A 21655-nucleotide genomic window follows, 5' to 3' on the forward strand; every position below is an offset into this window, starting at 1 on the left:
ATAATGTAGTAGCGCCTTTCTATGTGTTTGAATTTCTGGTGAGACCGAGGTTCCTTATATCCAAACAGCTACTTTTGCAACAACTGATGCAGTAATATACTCAGCCTCGGTAGTAAAATCTGCAGTCATATTCTGTTTGGAACTCTTTCAACTAACTGCACTTCCATTACAAATGAACACAAACCCAGAGGTAGACTTTCTATCATCGACGTCTGATTGGAAATCAGAATCAGTATAACCATCCAATTATAAGTCACCACCTCTATATATCAAGAATAAATCCTTAGTTTTTCTCAAGTACTTAAGGATATTCTTGACAGCTATCCAGTGTTTCAAACCTAGATTGGATTGATACCTGCTAGTCAAACTAACAGCATATGCGATATGCGGCCTAATACACAGCATTGCATACATCAAACTTCCAATAGCCGAAGCATATGGAATCCTAGCCATTTTATCTCTTTCTTCAGGTGTCTTTGGAGACATCTCTTTAGAAAAGTGGATACCATGTTTCACTGTTAACAATCCTCTCTTGGAATCAAGCATGTTAAACCTCTTTAACACCTTTTCCAAGTATAGACTTTGTGATAAACCAATTATTCTTTTCGCTCTATCTCCATATATGCGAATCCCAAGAATATAGGTTGTCTCCCCTAAGTCTTTCATGGAGAATGTATTTAACAACCATACCTTTATAATTGTCAACATACCTGTGTCATTACCTATCAATAGAACATTATCCATATATAAGACAAGGAAAGTGATAGCACTGTTACTAACCTTCTTATATACACATGGCTCATCCTTATTTTTGATAAAACCAAATGACTTAATGGCTTCATCATAATGGATGTTCCAACTCCTCGAAGCTTTTTTTAACCCATAAATGGATCGCTTTAGCTTGAGCACTTTAGAACCATTTTGGGATTCAAAACCCCTAGGTTGTTCCATGAAAATGTTTTCTTCAATTTATCCATTGAGAAAAGCTATTTTGACATTCATCTGCCAGATTTGATAATCATAGTATGCAGCTATTGCTAATAGAATCCTAATTGATTTAAGCATGGCAACGGGCGAGAAAGTCTCCTCATAGTCGATTCCTTGCCTTTGGCGAAACCCTTTCGCTACTAGCCTTGCCTTATAGGTCTCTACCTTTCCATCAGAACCAATTTTCTTCTTAAAAACCCATTTGTTTCCTATAGGTACAATACTTTCAAGTGGGTCAACAAGATCCCAAACTTGATTCTTATACATGGAATCAATCTTGGATTTCATAACATCAATCCATTTTGAAAAGCCTATATCTGATATAGCTTCTTCATAGGTAAGTGGATTATTTCCATGATCTACTTCTTCATGAGTAAACAACTCTTGTTCTTCTTCATGAATGAAACCATATCTCACTAGTGGGTGAGATACCCTGGTTGTGCTACGAGGAACAGCTGTAGATGTTTCATTAATAGGTGTAGGTTGACTAGATGAATCTATATCCATATGATCTATTGGTTGGTCAGAATTCTCCAATTCTAACTCTATTTGCCTTCCTTTGCCTTCTTCTTGAATAAACTATTGTTCAAGAAATGTGGCATCTCTACTTATCATAACCTTTTGTGATGTAAGCAAATAAAATAATATCCAAAACTATCTTTTGGATATCCAACAAATCAACTCTTTTCTGATCTGGTTTCCAATTTATCAGTGTTCAGGTTTTTTATATAAGCTGGACAACCCCAAATCTTAACATGCTTAAGACTTGGTTTTCTTCCATGCCATATCTCATAAGGTGTGGAAGATACTAATTTTGATAGAATCCTATTCAGAATATACAAAGATGATTCTAATGCAAATCCCCAAAAGGAGATTAGCATATCAGTATAGCTCATCATACTACGTACCATATCCAATAAGGTACGATTTCTCCTTTCAGATACACCATTCAGCTGTGGTATTCCTAGAGAAGTCAACTGAGAAATAATGCCATGTTCTTTCAATTATTCATCAAATTCAGTACTCAAGTATTCACCTCCACGATCTAATGGAAGAGCTTTAATACTTTTTCCTGTTTGATTTTCTACTTCAGATTTAAATTCTTTGAACTTTTCAAAGGATTCATGTTTGTATTTCATCAAATACAAATACCCAAACTTTAATTTATCATCAGTAAAGATAATAAAGTAATGAAAACTACCTCTAACCATTTCCTTAAATGGACCACATACATCACTATGTATTAGTTTCGAAAATATTTTCAGCTCTTAGTCCTTATCCAACAAAGGGTGATCTAGTCATTTTGCCCTGAAGGTAGGATTCACAAGTTGGAGTAGGCTCAAAGCCCAATAAGGATAAATCCCCATTTTCTCTAGTTTTGCAATCCTATCTTCTGCAACATGACCTAATCTTAAGTGCCAAATATATTTTGAACTTGAGTTGATTTTTATCATGGCATTGCATTCTTTTAGACTGCTATACTCTGGGCAGTTCCCTTTCCTGTGCCCATCCTACTGGCAGTGGAAACACTTTCCTTTGCCTTTGTCAGTTTTGATCTTTGTTTTTCTGTTTGGCTATCTTCTTGGAAGATCCTAAAACTTGAGGTTTCTGTTTCTAATTGCCCTTTTTCTTGTTGGACTTTCCAGCAAAAGAAGATACAATCAAAGCTACCTCTTTTCCTTTATTGCCCGGCATATTCTTTTGGGCAATAACTAGCATGTTGAGTAAACCAGCCAAGGTGCATTCTTGTTTAGTCATATGAAAATTTGTCACAAAATTCCCAAATGACTCAGGAAGGGACTGAATGATCAAATTCGTTTGCAGTTGGAAATCCATATTAAAGTCAAGATGTTCCAGCTGCTCAATCAGCCGAATCATCTTGTGGACATGATCCCCAACATTCTATCCCTCAGACATCCTCATGCGGAATAGCTGTCTAGATATCTCATACCTAGCATTCCTACTGTGCTCACCATACAACTCTTGTAGGTGAAGGAGGATCTCACTCGCACTCTGCATGTTCTCACGTTGCTTCTGTAACTCATTACTCATAGAAGTAAGCACGTAACACTTGGCTCTCATATCATACTCCTTCCATTTGTCCAAAGTTTCATGTTCCTCTTGAGTGGCCTCTGGAGGTAAGGGACTAGGAACATTTGAATCTAGAACATATCCTATATGTTCAAGGTTCAGGACAAGTTTCAAATTTCTTAGCCAATCAGATAGATTAGGTCCTGTTAACCTATTTCGATCAAGTATACTTGCAAGGATATTGGATGGTGGTGGTTGTTCTATGCTCATTGTTATCAGAAAATTAACTGCAGAAAATAATCAGATTAATTAGTAAATGTATCATGTATTTAACCAAAATTATTATGGTCTTTTAATCAAATTGGTCCTCCCACTAACTTAGCGAATCCTACACTTCCAAAGTAGAAAATGGAAATCCTAGTTGGATGGATTTCTAGTGGGTGATTGAATTTTTATAATTCTATTGATCATCCTCAAGTACATCCATTATTGGAATTACAATAAACTGTAAGTGAGCAACTCTTTGCCTATCACATCTCATTTGAGGTTCAATTCTTTACCTAGCCCCTAACGCTCAAAATCTCAGGTACATCCATTATTGACTTATCTTGCATTAGTTAAGTTGATCCCATTGAGCCAGTAATTATACAAATAATTTTAATGTCCTCAGATACATCCAATATTGGCCACCAAACCATTTACATATTTATAACATCTCATTCTTAACAATTATTCTTAAAAAAAATCTCTTAAATTAGTTACATCTTATGCAAGTATTTAAAATTTCTTAAAATAATTGCCTCAATGGAGAGCTCATGTTATAATTACTTTAATTATACCATTTCCAACTTAATTATTTGTTTAAAAGATTTTGTGGTCGTCTTAATTACTATTAAGGTCTCACTTTGCACATTATCCAATTAGCATGCATATATCATATACTTGCATACATTCTCATACATCTCATGCATTCATGGATAATAAATATGGTATGATCATGGACTTTCTAAAGGATTCAATTCTGAGCCACCAAGAATTGAATCAGGGCATTCCTAGGTGTATTTCATTTATTCATATTACAAAAGTTGCTAAAAGAGTACATAATCAACACTTGATCTTGAATTCCTCCCACTGGTCTCACCAATGCTCTTGAGCTCCTTGATCTTCTTACAATCCAATTACATAGTAATCCTTGGCATACCAAGGCGAATTTACAAGAACTAAATAAATGAAATTACAACTCAAAAATATTACAACCTTTATAATACATGCCCAAAATAAATTAAAATAAATTAATTAATTTACAACCCAAAGAAACATAAAAAAAATAAATCCAATCACATTGGTCTTTTATAGTCCATGATCATCCATCATGCATATCACTATTTAACAATTAAATAAAATATACATACTGAAATTAAATTGAATATCTCATATTCAACTTAAAAATTCAGATTTGAATATGATTCAAACAAATTTAAAAATTCAGATTTGAATTACATTCAAACAAATTTAAAAATTCAGATTTGAATCACATTCAAACAACTTTTAAAATTCATATCTGAATCACATTCAAATAACTTTAAAAATTCATATTTGAATCACATTCAAACAACTTTTATTCAACATTCAAACAACTTTTAAAATTCAGATTTGAATCACATTCAAACAATTTTAAAAATTCAGATTTGAATCACATTCAAAACAATTTTAAAAATTGAGATTTGAATCACATTCAAACTTTAAAAATTCATATTTGAATCAAAATTTAATTGTGTGATTAAAACACCTAATTAAACATTTTAATTAGTCATAAGATGAACCTTAGATCATGTAACAATTGCAGATTCCAAGGCCAAACCATGCGCACCACTTTGGAGACTATTGATGCGCACCATTGATGGTGATCAAGCACATGCCGCCACCTTTGCTTTTTAAACCAGCAATGAATAATCATCTCATGATCAAATCACACAATTAAATCATATATTAAACAATCTAAATGGCAAATATAGTGGCTCTGATACCAATTGAATGAGCGGAAGCATAAAAAACACAAGTTTAGATCATTGAATTCAAAAATTTTTCACCTAGGGTCTCATGCATCATGCAAGATTTAAATTTATCTATTTAATTTCAATGATAAACAGCATATTAAAACTCTTTTAATATTTTTTTGGATCTACATTTACCATTAAAGATTTTAGAATTAACAGATTAATTTATTAGAACCCTAGATTAGATCAAGAACAAGTACACTAACCTTTTTGATGCACTGCAGTGTGTTTGGCACCTTTGGGATGTGCCTAGGACACCAGATGTTGTCCCTCTAGCTTGTCCACACCAAGATCACCTATGGTAGCCCTTGAACAGCTTCTCAAGTCTTTCCAATCAATTAGAAAATCAAGTTTTGCCTTTTGAGAGATTACAGATGTAAACAGGACACTAGAAACGATTTCTAGTATTTTTAATTCAAGAGATTGTTGGCAAATCTCTTTGAATTGATGAGAGATGAAGAAGATGAAGGGATGAGGCAGCCAAGGGTGGCGGCACAAAAGAGAATGGGCAGATTATGTTTTTGTTCTTTTATCCTTACACTTATATAGCTAGGTCACCACTTAAAACCCTTGCCACATGTCACCTTCTGATTGGTTCTAGGTTTAATTGACCCAATCATATTGTGCCATCATCTTACATGATTAAAAGACATATGACAAGCTTATGTGTAGTTCCATGTGTCACCATCTCATAGTGCCACATGTCACCCTGTGAAATGACCAAAATACCCCTGTGTCTTAATTTTGAGTTCTCAACCCAAAATAATTATTTTTCTTCTTCTAATCAATTTATATCAAATATAAATTAATTAATTAATCTTTATTGATTAATTTCTCATAATTAAATTCATATTTAAACACTTTAAATATAAATTTAACTTATACTATACATCCAATAACCTAGATTTGGTTTCAAGCCATGCTAGGGACTTTGCAATCTAATTGCAAACCAAACCTATTTAGTTAATCAATTAAACTCTTTAATTAATTAATTAAATCATATTTAATTTGGTGATTACTTGTGTATGTGTGTGACTTACTAGGCTCATCACTAATTGGCAATGAGACATGATATCAACTCTTAATATCATCAGAACTCTTTCTTACCATAAATGATTTCTCTAAATCATTTTATGCATCTCATAGACTATGGTTAACACCTAGCATATCATGCCATAGCCACCCAATTAGTAATAAAGTTTACCTTAAATGAACCTATAATCATATGTTACCATGCACTAGAATCTCTCTGTTACAAAATCCCAATTCGAGCTGGAGTCATGGTTTATGTCAAACCCCATTTGCTATGAATATTATGTTCTCTTTTAATTCCAGTTCTTGATTAAAAAGATTTTCTCATCAGAAACTCTTCTCTGAATAAATCTATCTGTCCTGGCTAGGAACTTGAAACATCAAGAACAATTAAATAAACATAGGATTTTATCCCTATTTACTTAGGGTAACAAATTCCATCTTGATCAACACTTATCTCCATATATAACTAGTAGGAGCCAACACATGCCCATATACCCATACACAGTATAAGTATGAAAGCAGTATCAAACTCAAACTACCTATATAAAAGATAACTGTGCTATCTCAAGTCTAAAGATTATATGCACTGATATAATTTATGACAATACATTGACAAGAGTAAACTCCATGTGCTTGTCATAAATGTCACTGGTTCGGCCTACTTATCATGCATAAGTGCCTATCATGTTTGTTATATGGCATGAGACTCACCATTCCATCTTATTTACATCTCATATAAATAACTTGGGAACAAACATGATTACAATCTTTCTGGATAAGTCATGTCCTTATTGTGAAGTATCCTCGATTGTGAACCAGTTTATGATACCTTGTGCTAGAAATACTGTCACTCATATTCTTAACAATTTAAGAATAATATTTCTAACAAAATATCAATGGACCTTTTCTATTACACATAAATATATTATGTAAATGGAAAAGTGAAAATGCATTTTATTAATAAAATATGTACAAGATATATACTAAATGATATGCTCTAGGGCATACTACTAACACTTGACTGGCACCTAATAAGTGTCTTTGTAGAGCAATGGTGACCAAAGACCCATACATTTATGATACCAATTGGTGAGTGTACAATTACTCCATAGGATGTTGGTATTATTACCCGTTTGCCAGTTGATGGTTCTCCTATTACTGGGATCTCCCGTAGCAACTGGCCAGCACTTTGTGAAATGTTATTAAGCGCTAGACCACTATAAAATATGATCAAAGGACATACGCTTAAATTGTCATGGCTAGCTAAGTAGTTTGGAGCTATTCAAAAGAATGCAAGTGAACTGATTGTGTTAAGCCATGCAAGAGCATAAATATTACGGCTTATAGGATCTTTATTTCCAAATAAGAAAAAATTACATCTTAACCTTATGTTCCTACCACTTTTGAAAGACGTGAAGGAAGCTGCGATATATAGTTGGAGAGGAGCCTACTTAGCCTTTCTTTATTAAGAGCTGTGTTGTATTGTTTTCACAGAAACAAAGGAGATTTCAAGGCCCCTTTTCATATTGCAGATATGGGCATGGGAAAGATTTAAAATAATCTTTCCATCTTTAAGAGATTCATTAGCACTGAAAATGCACCACTAGGTGCTAGGTTTGTGCATAACATGTTTTCCCATTAACTTGTAAAACGTATGATTTGGAGATGGATGAAAGAGATGACTGACCAGGCCGAAGAACATTAGAGCTAAGATCATTCTTTGAAGTGGTTTTTATTGCTATGTGGACACTATTATTACAAGCATCCCATGCAAAAAAGACGATAAGGTTTGTCACGGGTGTACTAGGAGCCACTGTTTATGGTGGTGTCCAATCAAGGGACACTATTTATAGTGGCATCCAAGTAACCTCGAATTCCCCCTAGAAATTTCATGCTTTTAACACGCTATCAATATTAGCGTCCCAAGAGAAAATGCTACTTATAAAAGTATCCCAATGTAAAATACTATTTATATTGGCATCCCAATCCTCCAAACGCTAATAATAATAGCGTCCCATGTCCATAAGTATCAATTTAGATTCTAGCAACTTCAAAACGTTACTAATACTAGCATCCCACCTTTAAAAGCCATTATTACTAGTGTCCTATTTATATTAATGCCAGTATGACTAGCGTCCTTTGTTCAACACATGCCTACTCAATAAAATTCCATCCCTATTGGTAATATTTCTCAAACAATTCCCTTCTTGTTGGTAAAAAGCTCAAAAGGTGATTGCTAGCTTACCCAAAACTTATAAGTGCAAGCAATACCCAAAATGAGTATAATAATAATAAGTGAACGTTGATCCGACAGTAATCAAGAACTCAGTCAAATTAAATAATTAAGAATGGAGAGGGATATATTTGCACAGTGTTATTTATCCTTCCATTTGATGTTGGCTACTATATATTCTTTATGTTATACAAATATTAGAGATGCTATTAGTTCCTATTTTTCTCTCAATTTATTACACATAATTACATTACAGATATAATTTCTTTTTTTTTTTAATTATATATTTTTTCAATTCCAAATTTTCCTTTCAACATATTTTTATATGCCAAGAACATAATGCAATACTGCAGCATAAATAAATATAAGGAAAATGGCTTGCTTAGCTTAGGTTGCTAATTAATTAACTTCTCTCTAATATATATAAACTTCAGGATTTTTTATGTCTAAATTTAATTTGTTATGAATATGAGACCCAATATGTATATTGGTTCTACCTATTAAATATATGAAACCTATATATTTGTATCTCAAATTTATACTGAACCAATTAGAACTTCATAGCCGAGTGGTTTATAATATTCTTACAAGAAAAGAAAAATTATTAACCTTAATTACTTGAAATAGAAAAGAAAACATATATAAAATATACCGAGTACGATCAAACCAAAAAAATTAAATTAATAAACTTTTACTTAAATTGAGAAATATACCTCTTTCAAAAAAATTGAGAATTACATCTACAATTAATGGCTTCATTTAAAATAAATTATTTGTAAAAAAAAAAAGTCAATTAAATTCTTATTTAATCATATTTAATTTTTATTTTTTTTAAATAAAATTTTTTAATTTAAAATAATTAAATTATTTCTTTCTAAAAATAAAATTAATAAAAAAATATTAATTAAATTGAATTCTCGCAAAATTTTGCATCGAGAATGAAACTAAATAGATCATTAAGGTGGAAATCAATTGTAATTCACTACAATCATTCAATACGGTAATGTGAAGGAAAAATATAGCTAATAATTAAGAAAACAGTTAAGATAAAACATTTCTTAATTAAAATATTATTACATTGGAGATACACAACCATCATGAAGAAAACAACAACTCAAAAACGAGAACAATAGCAAAACAAAAGACAAAGCTAAATTAGCCAATGTCAAAAGATCCCCGAAACTTCAGCTTTATTTTATGTATCTTTCTTTCCTCTTTCTTCTGTTATAACAGTTTTTGTTTGTTTCTGCACGCATTTGGATATAAGCTAATTATTATATCCTTCCAAATTAAGCAGAAACACCTTCTTTTCTTTAACCTCTAGCAGTTGGCAGGGTGAGGAAGCTTGCACTTGGCAGGAAGTTGAATGGCAAGGTTTGGATCAATTCCAAGAGAAGGAAGCAACTTGGAATTCTTGTAAGAGCAAAGGCAACGCATGTCTGCGTGGGAGAGCGCGGAGCAGCAGGCGCTGGTTGGAGCAGTAGGGTTGGGAGGAGTCACAGAAGGCTTGCAAGCCATTAGTCCGGCCATCGGCATGTTGCAGATGGTTTGTGCATTAGAAATCTGAAGCACCCTGTTGCTGCTGATGGCTGCAAGCAGCATAACAATAACAACAAAGAGTTTTTGGACTCTCTCCATTTTCGATGCTATACACTGCAGTACTACTTGTTCTTTTCTTTTTTCTGCAATTTCTGAGTTTTCTAGTGGGTTTTGTGTGTTTATATAGGAAAATAAAGAATGGGATGGGTTCTTGTGGAAGTAGCTCGTGAACCTAAATTGGCAGGTTTTGCCAAGTAATCCAGGAGACTGTGGTGTCACGGGCTTTCCACTTGTGATGGGAATAACTTTTGGTATGGGCCCAGCCTTAATTTCCCACGATGGAGAAGTTGATTTTGATCTTTAATTTATTTGGTTTTGTTTTTTTATGTGGAGGAACTTGAATATAAAAATACATTCGCTTTTATTCCTACCCCAACTTTGGCAGGAGCTAGGCTGGCGTTATATATATTGAATAGCTAAAATTGATTTATATTGTCAATCTCATCTAATTTAAAATTAAAATTTAATTATCATTGTGGACTCATATGATATAATTATGCTAAGCTTATATGAGAATAGATTTTATAATCATTAAATTAAATATTTATATTGAAATTTATATATAATTAAAAGTTTATATAATAAAATGTAAATTTTTTATTTACAGTTATAAACTCATTTTTATATGAAGTGGGGTTTATAATAGCTGTATCTTATTATTGTCTTTCTGAAAAGTTAATGAAATGAAAAATTGACAAGGTATGGAATAATTCTTTTCCAATTGCTTTGGTTTCTTTCTCCCCTATTTGGAAATTTTATTTTTTAATTTAATTTAAAAAAATTATTTTAAAAAAATATAAATAAAATATAATTATGTGATAATTTAATTAAATTCATGTCTTATAAATAATTTATTTCAAAACTAGCCTGTGACATAAGAAATGCTTGTGAACACTATCACTATGCTCTCTGCGTGTGCATCAGTTAATCTATTAGACAAATTTTTCTGCGTAAAATAAACTAATCAATTTGATTGAGAAATAGTTCATTCATATAAATCTTAAAAAGATATTAACTCTAAAAACGAAATATAATATATTAATTGTCATCATCTGTACATTCAACTAGCAGTTTAATAAAAGGAACTAGAGCAGCCACTATTATTCTTTGAAATGACTTTTCGTTGGTAAAGTTGAGTAATAGCAATGATAGAGCCATCGTCAATTATGGCCAACCCCTCTAGAACCCTAGGGCTATTATTCATATAAATCTTAAAAAGATATTAACTCTAAAAACGAAATATAATATATTAATTATCATCATCTGTACATTCAACTAGCAGTTTAATAAAAGGAACTAGAGCAGCCACTATTATTCTTTGAAATGACTTTTCGTTGGTAAAGTTGAGTAATAGCAATGATAGAGCCATCGTCAATTGTGGCCAACCCCTCTAGAACCCTAGGGCTATTATTCATATAAATCTTAAAAAGATATTAACTCTAAAAACGAAATATAATATATTAATTATCATCATCTGTAGATTCAACTAGCAGTTTAATAAAGAAATATTTATATAGCTTAAAAAAAAAAAAAAAAAAAAACTAGAGCAGCCACTATTATTATTTGAAATGACTTTTCGTTAGTAAAGTTGAGTAATACCAATGATAGAGGTATTGTCCATTATGGCCAACCCCACTAGAACCCTAGGGCTATTACATTCCTTCCTGACGACTGCTTTCCAAGCGTGTCAACATCTTACAAGTTTCCACCTAAAACGTTTGTTTCTTGCATGTAAATTTATTCATTTTTAATTGTACATAAATTTTACAAAAAATGTCTTTATTTGTTACTAAATCATAATTTATCTAAATTTAAATTAAGAATATAAAATAAAATTAAAATTAAATATAAGATTTATTTTTATTTTCGCTAAGTTAAAGTTAGAATTTTTTACATTCAAAAATATATAAGAGATTAAAACTTAATATAATAATTAAATCTCATTATTCATTAAATTAATTTAAATTTTGAGTTGAATTAATATCTTATACACGAGATTAAAGCCTATTCTACCTCTCATATTTGTATATCTTTATATTTTTTTTCATATTTATGCGTGTCAGTCAATGGAGTACTAATTAGAGGTTTATAATTATAATTTTAATTTAAAGTTTACTTTAAAATTAAAATCGAATTGAAATTTTATGGCAGTTCTAGTTCATTATTTAATGTTTTAATTTTACTCTAATTTAATTTTTAGTATTTCAATTTAATATGTTTAGTTTCAGTTTAGATTTCAAAATCTTGAAATAATTTTATATAATTATTTTTATAAAAAGTTATAATTGAATTATTATTTAAATTTTAAAGTTATTTATTAATATATAATTTATCATATAATATATATTTTAAATATATTTTAATTATAAATTATATATATAATTAAAAATTAAATATATATTATATAATATAATAATATATTTATAATTATAAAGTAATTTAATATATTTATAATTAAAATAATTAAAAAAATAAAGAAATAAAAGATAATATTAAATTATATAGTCTACATATATTTTTAATCGTATATAAAGTGTTAATTAAAAATCCTATATTAAAAAAATACGTAAAAGATCAAAATTGAATCATATTACCATCAAAACAAACGGAGCCTTTATGTTTATATTTATTTATTTTTAACAACGTAATTCATTTCATTCATTAAAATAGTACAAAGTGATATGAAGCCCATAGATCTTTGGGCTTTAGTACTCCAAGAACATATTAAAGATGATCTACTGCTGATTTACAAATCAAAAACTTCTAACAGGACGGGTCGAGTTTTTTCCCAGTATTCTATATCATAGAATTCTAATAGAATAAATTTAAGTATCATATGATAAATTTAAAATAAATTTTAATTTTATATATTGAATATTACTCAAATTTGTTTATAAAAATATTTTATTAAATATAAAATTTATATTTTTATAATAATATTTATAAATTTTTATATATTTTATTTTATATAAAATAAAATTTAAATATTTTATGAAATTATTAAATTTTAAAATATAAATTATTAATTAAAATAATTTTTATATAAAATATTAATTAAAATATATAAAATTAAAGAGGCTTAGATTTTTTTATAGATAATAATAATTAAGTTTGAGACTGATTTAAATTTTAATAATATTAATCGAATTCAAATTCAAATAAGATAATTTTCGTAGATATCATACTTGTTGCCATCCCATCCCATGAAAGACACATGCTGTAGCCATCGTGGATGAAATGAAATCCAATTAAGAGGCACATGTAACACATTAATCTATTGGTGATGCCATCACAGTGATCCATGTATGTATATATACATTTATATACTTCTATAGTATTATTTTTATGTTTGTATGTATTAAAATAATGTAATTATTTTTTTTCTCAATCGATTTTATATACGATTAAAAATTTTAAATATTATTTTCAATTAAATTTATACTTAAATTTTATAAATATTTCATTAAAAAATAATAAAATTTAATATGTTGTTAAGTTTTTATCAGTTTAAATTTTTATATGAATTGAAAATTTAAATTATAAATAATAAATTAAAAAATAATATATATATATATATATATATATATATATAAACAAAAACGAAGTGGGACTACGTCCCACATCGTTTTTAAGGAACTTAGGGATGTGTTTGTTTCCCTTATAAGGAAACCAAGCCTCCTTCCACTCAAATTAAATAATGCCAAATATAGGGTCTATTTTGGCCGTTTAATTAATTATTTTTTTAATTTAAATATATTAACATTTAAATTATATTTAAGCTAACGTTAATGATACAATTTTAAATTTTATATATGAAACAAATTTGAGACAATTGGAATTAATATGTAAAGCCAATATAATTTGTCTTTAACAAATATTATTATACACAAATTTATTTAATTCTAAAAATATATTTAGAAAAAAATAGTTATTATACATTATTAAAGGCAATTTAATTTCTCTAAAAATAATTTTAGAGAGTTTGCAAAAAAATATATAAAAAGATAATTTTTTTTCTTATAAGTTATCTTTATAAATAAATATATTTGTCTTTAAAAATTAAATTAGTGTCAAATATAAATTTATCAGGACAATAATAAATGACATAATTATTTATTTGTCTCAAAAAAAGATATAAAGGTAAATAAATGATAAAAATAAAAATGTCATTTTCAGCCCACTTTCATCGATCAACCCGTGACACCTCACAAATGGATAAAAAGATTCAAAATTAGAATTAGTTGAGATATTTTTTTTTCCGAAGGGTGCAGAAGGATGAATTTCTCACCTTCCAAACAACCATTTACAAAGAGTTTTTGTTTCTTTTCTTCCCTCTTAATATTTTTAGTTTCATTTTGTCATAAACTTTGTTAGATGATGTTTGGTTTTAATTTTTAAAATTTTGTTTTTATATTTGAAAGTGTGATGGCTAAATTTTTTAAGTAGAAATTTTGTTTTTATAAAATTTTCATTTTTTTCTTTATTTTAGCAATTGATGGATAATTCTTAATTGATAATAGATTTGTGAACTGACTGAGAAATAGGTTGTGAATCTTGTTAAAATAATCATTAATATAGATTTTTAGCCAAGAGTGAAAACTAAGGTTATGAAGTGTTATTGATAACTTGAGTTTTTAATTTTTAATTAATGGAATATAGATAGGAGTTATTTCTGTTAATAAAAGGTTTAATAATATATGAAAAGGATTATTAAACACACTTTGATTATTGCCATTACTAGATAGTTAAATTGATTATATGATAAAATTGATTAAAGTTACATATTTAGCGTCTTATTTTTATTGTTTTAAATTTAATTTCTATTGATTTTGTTAATTAATTTTTTCAATTAAAGTAAATTTTCTTTTAATTTTAATTCAATCTTAACTTAAATTTTTATTTTAATTTTTTTTATATAAAACAATTTGAAAGTCTAAATATTAGTAAATTTAATATAAATTTTAATAATTAAAGATAATTTTTGTGGGAATGCAAATGATTTATTTTGATTCTTTAACTTATATTTACTTGGCAAAATTATCATACATTTGCAAAATAATCATACATTCAAAAATGCTAAAAAAAATTAAGAAATTAATTGTCAAATTATGAGGTAATTAATAAATGAAATTAATTGATTTAACTAATGCCCTCTTTTTTCTTAAAAAAGAAATCAGTATTTCTAAATTGAAGCAATATCTTTTAATTTGTTTGATAAGGTTAAAAAGATTATATCTATCAACACATTTTCCTTTTATTACCAGGAATTAGTATTTAAAATATTTTTTACTTATTATTATTTATTTTCTTAATAATAAATGTATCATCCATACCAAGATTGAAAGGAAAAATTAAAGCATGTAAAGGAAGACTCATCTCTACCATATGGAATTAACACTAAACTTTAGTTCAAAAATCCAAAAAATTCAGATAATTAAGATGGATATTTAGCTGTCACCTTGATAGAAACCTTACAGCACCGATTCTTAATAATCTATTAAAGCTTTTACAACCAAAAAAAAAAAATCTTTTTTCCTGATTTAATTTATCTTCTCATTTCATATTATTTCATAAAAAAAAATTATTGTGGTTGAAATGTCAGGTAGAATTTGCTCATTTCTATTGTTATAATTAATAAATCATAATTAACTAGGAAGATGACATTGATGTTATTTGATTATCTCATCTTCTGTTAGGATTTTTAATATATTGCTTATCTCAAAATTTTGTTTCAAATGTCCCTATAATACCCTTGACATTCTTCAAGCATCTATTGTTAAAATGCAAATATATGTATTATTAATTTTACATAAAATAATTATATTAGCAATTATTTTTTATTACTTAAAACAAATATTTAAAGAGTAAACTTAACTCATGAAAATTAGCTTATAATATGAGTACTTAATACATACAAGCTAATATAAGTTTATAAATATTTAAAATTTTAAGTAATTACATGTTTAGATAAAGTGTTTATAAGTGACTAATAAATAAAATTAATATGTTTAGTAAAAAATAACTTATAAATATATTTATTATTAAAATTACAAAAAAAAATTACACGAGATATATAATAAAATTTTAAAATTAAATAAAAATGACATAATAAAATATTTGATTAAATTAATTTATAAATATTAAAATGAAAAGCTAGTCCTTCAGTTTTTTTTAGCTTATAAAATCAGCTGATACATCTAAAATCAGCTTATAATGTGTACTTTCGATCTTTTATAGAAGACCTTTTTTTTTTCATTAGATTATGAAATTAAAAGGAAAAAAATTCTAAAAAAAAATTCCTAATTAAAAGAAAATAAATTTTAATGTGACAATTTTAAAATTAAAAACATTAGATTTTTTTTTCCTCTTAATAAAGTGAAGAATGTGTTACTTAAAAAAAATAAATAAATAATTACTAATAGCGTGAAGATCATGAGGAAGACAACACATTTCATATTCTTTCATCTTTTTTCTCTTTCTTTTTTCTTTCTTTATCTTGTTTTATGGCTACCGTCAAACTTTCCACAAGTCGGCAATGCTCTCCACTTTTGTTTTTCTTTTTTTTTTTTTTTAAATTAAAGAATCTCTAAATCTGTTAATATGTACTTTTTTAAGCATATTGATTTCTTTTTGCTTTTGTATTGCATTTTCTTTATGGGAGTTTTTTTTATTATTTTAGTAAGCAAAGTTAATTTTATTAAAATTTTTTAAAAATCAGAAAAAAAGCTTTCGAAAAATGTTTTGTATAATCTTGAAACCATTGGAGCATTTTTCTTATCCAATCACAGTTTTAACGTTTTAATTGAAAACTTGCATTTATCAAACATTCTCCCTTTATTTGGAATGTAAAATTTAAAAGAATTTAATTTAATTGATTTATTTTTTATTAATATTTATATTCCGAATGAAAGAATTTAAGTTTTTTAAATTTAAACAAAATTATTTTTAAAAAATAAAAATTAAGGATGATTTTATGAGAATTCAGTGGTATTCCTTTTATTGCAAATGATTTATTACAAAGAAAGATTAAAAATCGAGGATTGAAAATTTAAAAACTGAAAATTAATTTTAAAGTGCTAAATCAAATAAACATTTAGACTAGAGATAGAGAAAAAAATAATGTGCAATTTACAAAGAACATAGAATTTCCTAATAGCTATTCTTAAAATTAACTTAAATTAAAAAGAGAAAGTGGGATTAAGAATTTATGACTTAGGATATTTTAGAGTAAAATTAGGAATTAATTACTTATATGAAAAATTTAAATTAAAATAATACATAAAATGAAAAATTAATTAGATATACACATAAGAAATTATAAACATTTTTAAATTATATATATATGTGTGTGTGTGTATATATGTATTTACCACATATGAGATTTCATGTAAATTAGGTTATTAGCAATTATTTTCTAATATGACATTGACAATTTTGAGATACATTAGCTTGTAAATAGTCTTTCAGCAATGAAAAAGTGGGAAAAAAAAATAAAAACACTAATTAGTCATTAATTTCAATGATTTAAAAATTTAAATAGACTCATAAAAGAAGTCTTACCTACACTCCAATGCATATACTAATTAATAAATAAATAAATATCGTGTTATACAAAATTATGGTTAATCCTATCTAAAATCATGGTTAATCCTATCAATCACGTTGATAATAATAGATTTGATTAGGATTCTAATATAATTCTTGAAGTCGCACATACTTATCGATTAGTTTATTCTTTATTTTCATATCCTATTTATTTATTTTTCACTTTTCCTTTTATTTAAAATTAAAATTGAAAATGTAAAATGACTTTAAGTGTCAATTCAAGTTGATATTCTTAATAAGGGATCTTAACATATGAGGTAACAGCAAAAATTATTGTATTTGAATTCGATTAATATTTTTAAGACTCGAAGATGTTTTAAACCCAATTAAAATTTATTCTCAATTATCTAAATTTATCTCAAACTTAATTATTATTACTTGAAAATACTCGAATTCGTTTAATTTTTTATATTTTAATTAATAATTTATATAAAAAATTATTTTTATTAATTATTTATATTTTAAAAATTTCATAATTTCATAAAATATTTGAATTTTATTTTATTTAAAATAAATATATAAAAAATTATAAATATTATTATAAAAAAACATATATTTTATATTTTATCAAGTAGTTATATAAGCAGGTTCGAGTTACGGATACTCAGCATGTAAAATTCGAATATGATCTGAATCTATCGTGGGTCTTATTCTTTAAATTTAAATTCATTTCAAATCCGATTATATATTATTTAAATCTATTCTATTAAGGTTTGATTAAGTCGAGTATTCATATAAAAATTTGATTCGTTATCATTCTTATTTTTGATGAATTAAAATTACTGATTTCAAGTCAATTTTGAATCAAAATCAAGCTATGGCCAGGCATATATATATATATATATATATAGAGAGAGAGAGAGAGAGAGAGAGAGAGAGAGAGAGAGAGAGAGAGAGAGAGAGAGTCTGAAACTGATGGAGGTTGAAACTAAAATTTTCTTTGAAAAGCAATTAGAAGAGAGCAAAGCAAATGTGAAAAAGAGACCATAATATTTATTTAGGGAAGAAGATAATACAGATTTTAAAAACAATAATATAGGGATAGAAATGTAAATAAGAGGAAAGCGGATGGGTTATAAGTCCAAGAAAGATGATTAGTAAAAATGCAAATGTGAAAAAGAGACCATAATATTTATTTAGGGAAGAAGATAATACAGATTTTAAAAACAATAATATAGGGATAGAAATATAAATAAGAGGAAAGCGGATGGATTATGAGTCCAAGAAAGATGATTAATAAAAAGGGATCAAACCTAACACAAACATAAAGCATCAATTGATAAGCAAGTAATCAAAGATTAGAAAAAAAGGGCAAAAGGTTACATCAGACAAGTGGGTAACTCAACCATGTGCGTTCATGTGGTGGTTGGCCCCTCCTGGCTCCACAAGCCCACTTTCTCCTCCCCACTCCCACCTTGTTTTTTTTCTCTTAAGAGTAAAGGACGTCTCTATCTCAAGATGAGGGTGATTATATACAGTAAAACAGTTATTTCATGTAAAATATTTTATATCGAATGATAATTTAACGCACGTGTTCTTCACGCACATATATCACTCGCTTATATTGAATGTGGCATCTCCTCTACTTTCATGTGAACTTAACGCAATTAGAAGGAATAAGACATCTCTTCTTATTTCATGTGTGAATTTAATCATAATAAATCCTACTAGAATCTTATTGTAATTAATAATAAAAAAAGATCATAATTAGTATATATTTTAATTTAATAATATTAAAATTAATTTTAAAATTATGAAATATCACATTCAAATAATAAAAACAAATAATGAAAGTGGTCACACTAAATAATTCAGATCGGCTTCACTAATCTTTCCCAAAATAAAGCAACATGGAGAAGCATAATCTTGCAAGACCTTTACAACACAAATGGAGAATGCGTGAAGGACACGCTCTCTAATGGAAATAGACAAAAGGGCACCTCTCTTTATTATTAGAATAAATAAATAATTATTGTTTGGTATAGTGCTAAGGTTAATTACACTCTCAAGGGAATTTAGATTTAATTCTTAGAGAAAATATTATTAGAGACAGTCACAAATATCTGTGAGATACCTTATATAAAAATAAATAAATAAAATAATTAAAAAAAAGTAAATAAAATAAATATAAATAAAATAAAATCCTTCGGTTCAAAAGTCTAAAATTCTGTCTAGAGGTCCAAATCCAGTCCCTACCTAAATACTCCCTCCCATATTTTGTCCTTTAAAGATTCACAATTCTTCTCCATATACCCATAACCCATAAGAATAAAAATCAAAATCTCTCTTTTTTCTTTCCTTTTGTCTTTGTTTCTTGAGTACTTATTATTGTTATTATTATTGGGTTGTGATTATATGGAGATGATATCTTGCCTTTTGTCCTGACAAGAAGCAAGAGGTCCCTTTTGTGTCAGAAGAAAATCTCCAACTTCAAATCTCCCAAGCTCATTTGTCCCTCTTCAATTATTCATACCCATAAAGTGACTTATGTCAGAGAGTTAGTTAGTACTAGGATTCAACACAGGATAAAAATTCACATACTCAAACCCTATCTTGTTTTCTTTCTCTTCTTCTAGCCATGACTTCAATCTACCAAATTAACTCTGCTACAAGAATCAGGTTTGCTCGTAGATTTCTCATTTCCCTTTCCAGGATGAGAAGAGCTAGTACACTTGGTCCTCCTTCTGACGAGGAAATTCGCACAAGAACGCGTAGGATAAGGATTGTTTCTTATTCTTCGATGGCTTTTGCTGTTGGGTCCAGCAGGGCTTGGAGCCGAGCACTTGTTTTGAAGATAAGAAATCGAGCGAGGTTCCGTGGAATTTTGAGAAATAAATGCTTGGCTTCCAAGAAAAAAAGGGTTATCAAAAGACATAAGGTTTCAAGAGAGATGAGCAAGACTGATATGCTTCGAAGGCTGGTTCCTGGAGGGGCAGGTATGGGTATTTGTGGGTTGTTAGAGGAAACTGCACATTATATGACATGCCTTGCCACTCAGGTTAAGGTGATGCAAAGTATAGCAGATCACTACTCCAAATGATCATGTATTGGAAATTAAAGGAAAGAATTGAAACAAAGAATAATATATAATTAAAACAAGCTGTGTACGTACGTATAGAGACAACGAAAAGAATCAAGAATTGGAGTGGAAATTAACTGGTGAGTATATATCTATATATCTACAAGAAAACTTCAATAGGTTTGGTATACTTGTGTAGATCAATCAACAGTGTGAGGAAACTGATACAAAATGAGTTTTTTCTTGTATGAGTTTTCGTTTTCTTGTACATAGATATATAAACTCTGACAGATCTAATCTTATATTTCTATACTTTCTCTGTCTCTGATGGTTAGATACTTAGGAAACTGATTACTGTTGTGATGCACATAAATAGATGTCATTCTTGGTCAAGTTCTCGTGATGTATTAATGGTTCCTACTGGATCAGATTCATCTAAGAATTTTCACCATCATAGATATTAATTTGAAAGATTTGTTCTGCTATGCAGGAGTTTGCTGATTTTACTGTGGTAATGTTGGTTAAAAGGTTCACGAAATTGATCTTGAATAGTTTCACTATTACGTTTCTCTACAGGGTCTTCCAAGTTTGTGACTATTTTGAAACATTTGCATTCATCAAATTTTTTTCTAAAAATACAATTGACTCCTGTTGGGTTTAAACTCAAGACTTTATAATCATGGAGATTAACTCTGATACCACTGAGCAAAAGCTCATTGATTTTCTCATGAGCTTTTTTTTTTTTTCATTTTAATTTCTTGATTGCACAGATCTGGAACGAGGGATTTCAACTTTTAACTTTATTGTGGGTGCCATCTTTTAAATTTTGTTATATAAATCATAAGTACATTTTTAACTTTTAAATATTACTCTGAATTTCTTGGAAATTGTTGTCCCAAATATAGTCCAAGAGGGGGGTGAATTGGACTTTAACAATTTTTCGGCCCTTGCTTGTAGCCTAATGAAAAATTGTGGCTATGTTCAACTAAGTGTTTCTCTATATGTAATGAAAATAATATGAGCTTCAACAATGTGTTCCTAAGTTGCAATTTAACTCTCAATCAATGTATATGGCAATATCTAACAAGG

The 21655-nt window shown here is 28.1% G+C and overlaps 2 protein-coding genes across 2 annotated transcripts; one reads left to right on the top strand and one right to left on the bottom strand.

The window, feature by feature from the left end:
• Positions 1-9384: 9384 nt before the first annotated feature.
• On the bottom strand, positions 9385-10050 carry LOC110632517 (putative lipid-transfer protein DIR1). The gene has a single exon (XM_021780777.2). The coding sequence runs from the start codon at positions 9979-9981 to the stop codon at positions 9664-9666; it is 318 nt and encodes a 105-aa protein (XP_021636469.1). The 5' UTR covers positions 9982-10050; the 3' UTR covers positions 9385-9663.
• Positions 10051-19749: 9699 nt separating this feature from the next.
• Positions 19750-20868, top strand: LOC110632530 (transcription factor IBH1). Its single transcript, XM_021780790.2, has one exon. The coding sequence runs from the start codon at positions 20126-20128 to the stop codon at positions 20585-20587; it is 462 nt and encodes a 153-aa protein (XP_021636482.1). The 5' UTR covers positions 19750-20125; the 3' UTR covers positions 20588-20868.
• The last annotated feature ends 787 nt before the right edge of the window (positions 20869-21655 follow it).

This window comes from Hevea brasiliensis, chromosome 1 (genome assembly GCF_030052815.1).
Source record: "Hevea brasiliensis isolate MT/VB/25A 57/8 chromosome 1, ASM3005281v1, whole genome shotgun sequence".
Taxonomy (NCBI): Eukaryota; Viridiplantae; Streptophyta; class Magnoliopsida; order Malpighiales; family Euphorbiaceae; genus Hevea; species Hevea brasiliensis.

Bases quoted from the DNA above. Each gene is read 5' to 3' on its own strand.
- LOC110632517 (XM_021780777.2), bottom strand. From the start codon at position 9,981: ATGGAGAGAGTCCAAAAACTCTTTGTTGTTATTGTTATGCTGCTTGCA.
- LOC110632530 (XM_021780790.2), top strand. From the start codon at position 20,126: ATGACTTCAATCTACCAAATTAACTCTGCTACAAGAATCAGGTTTGCT.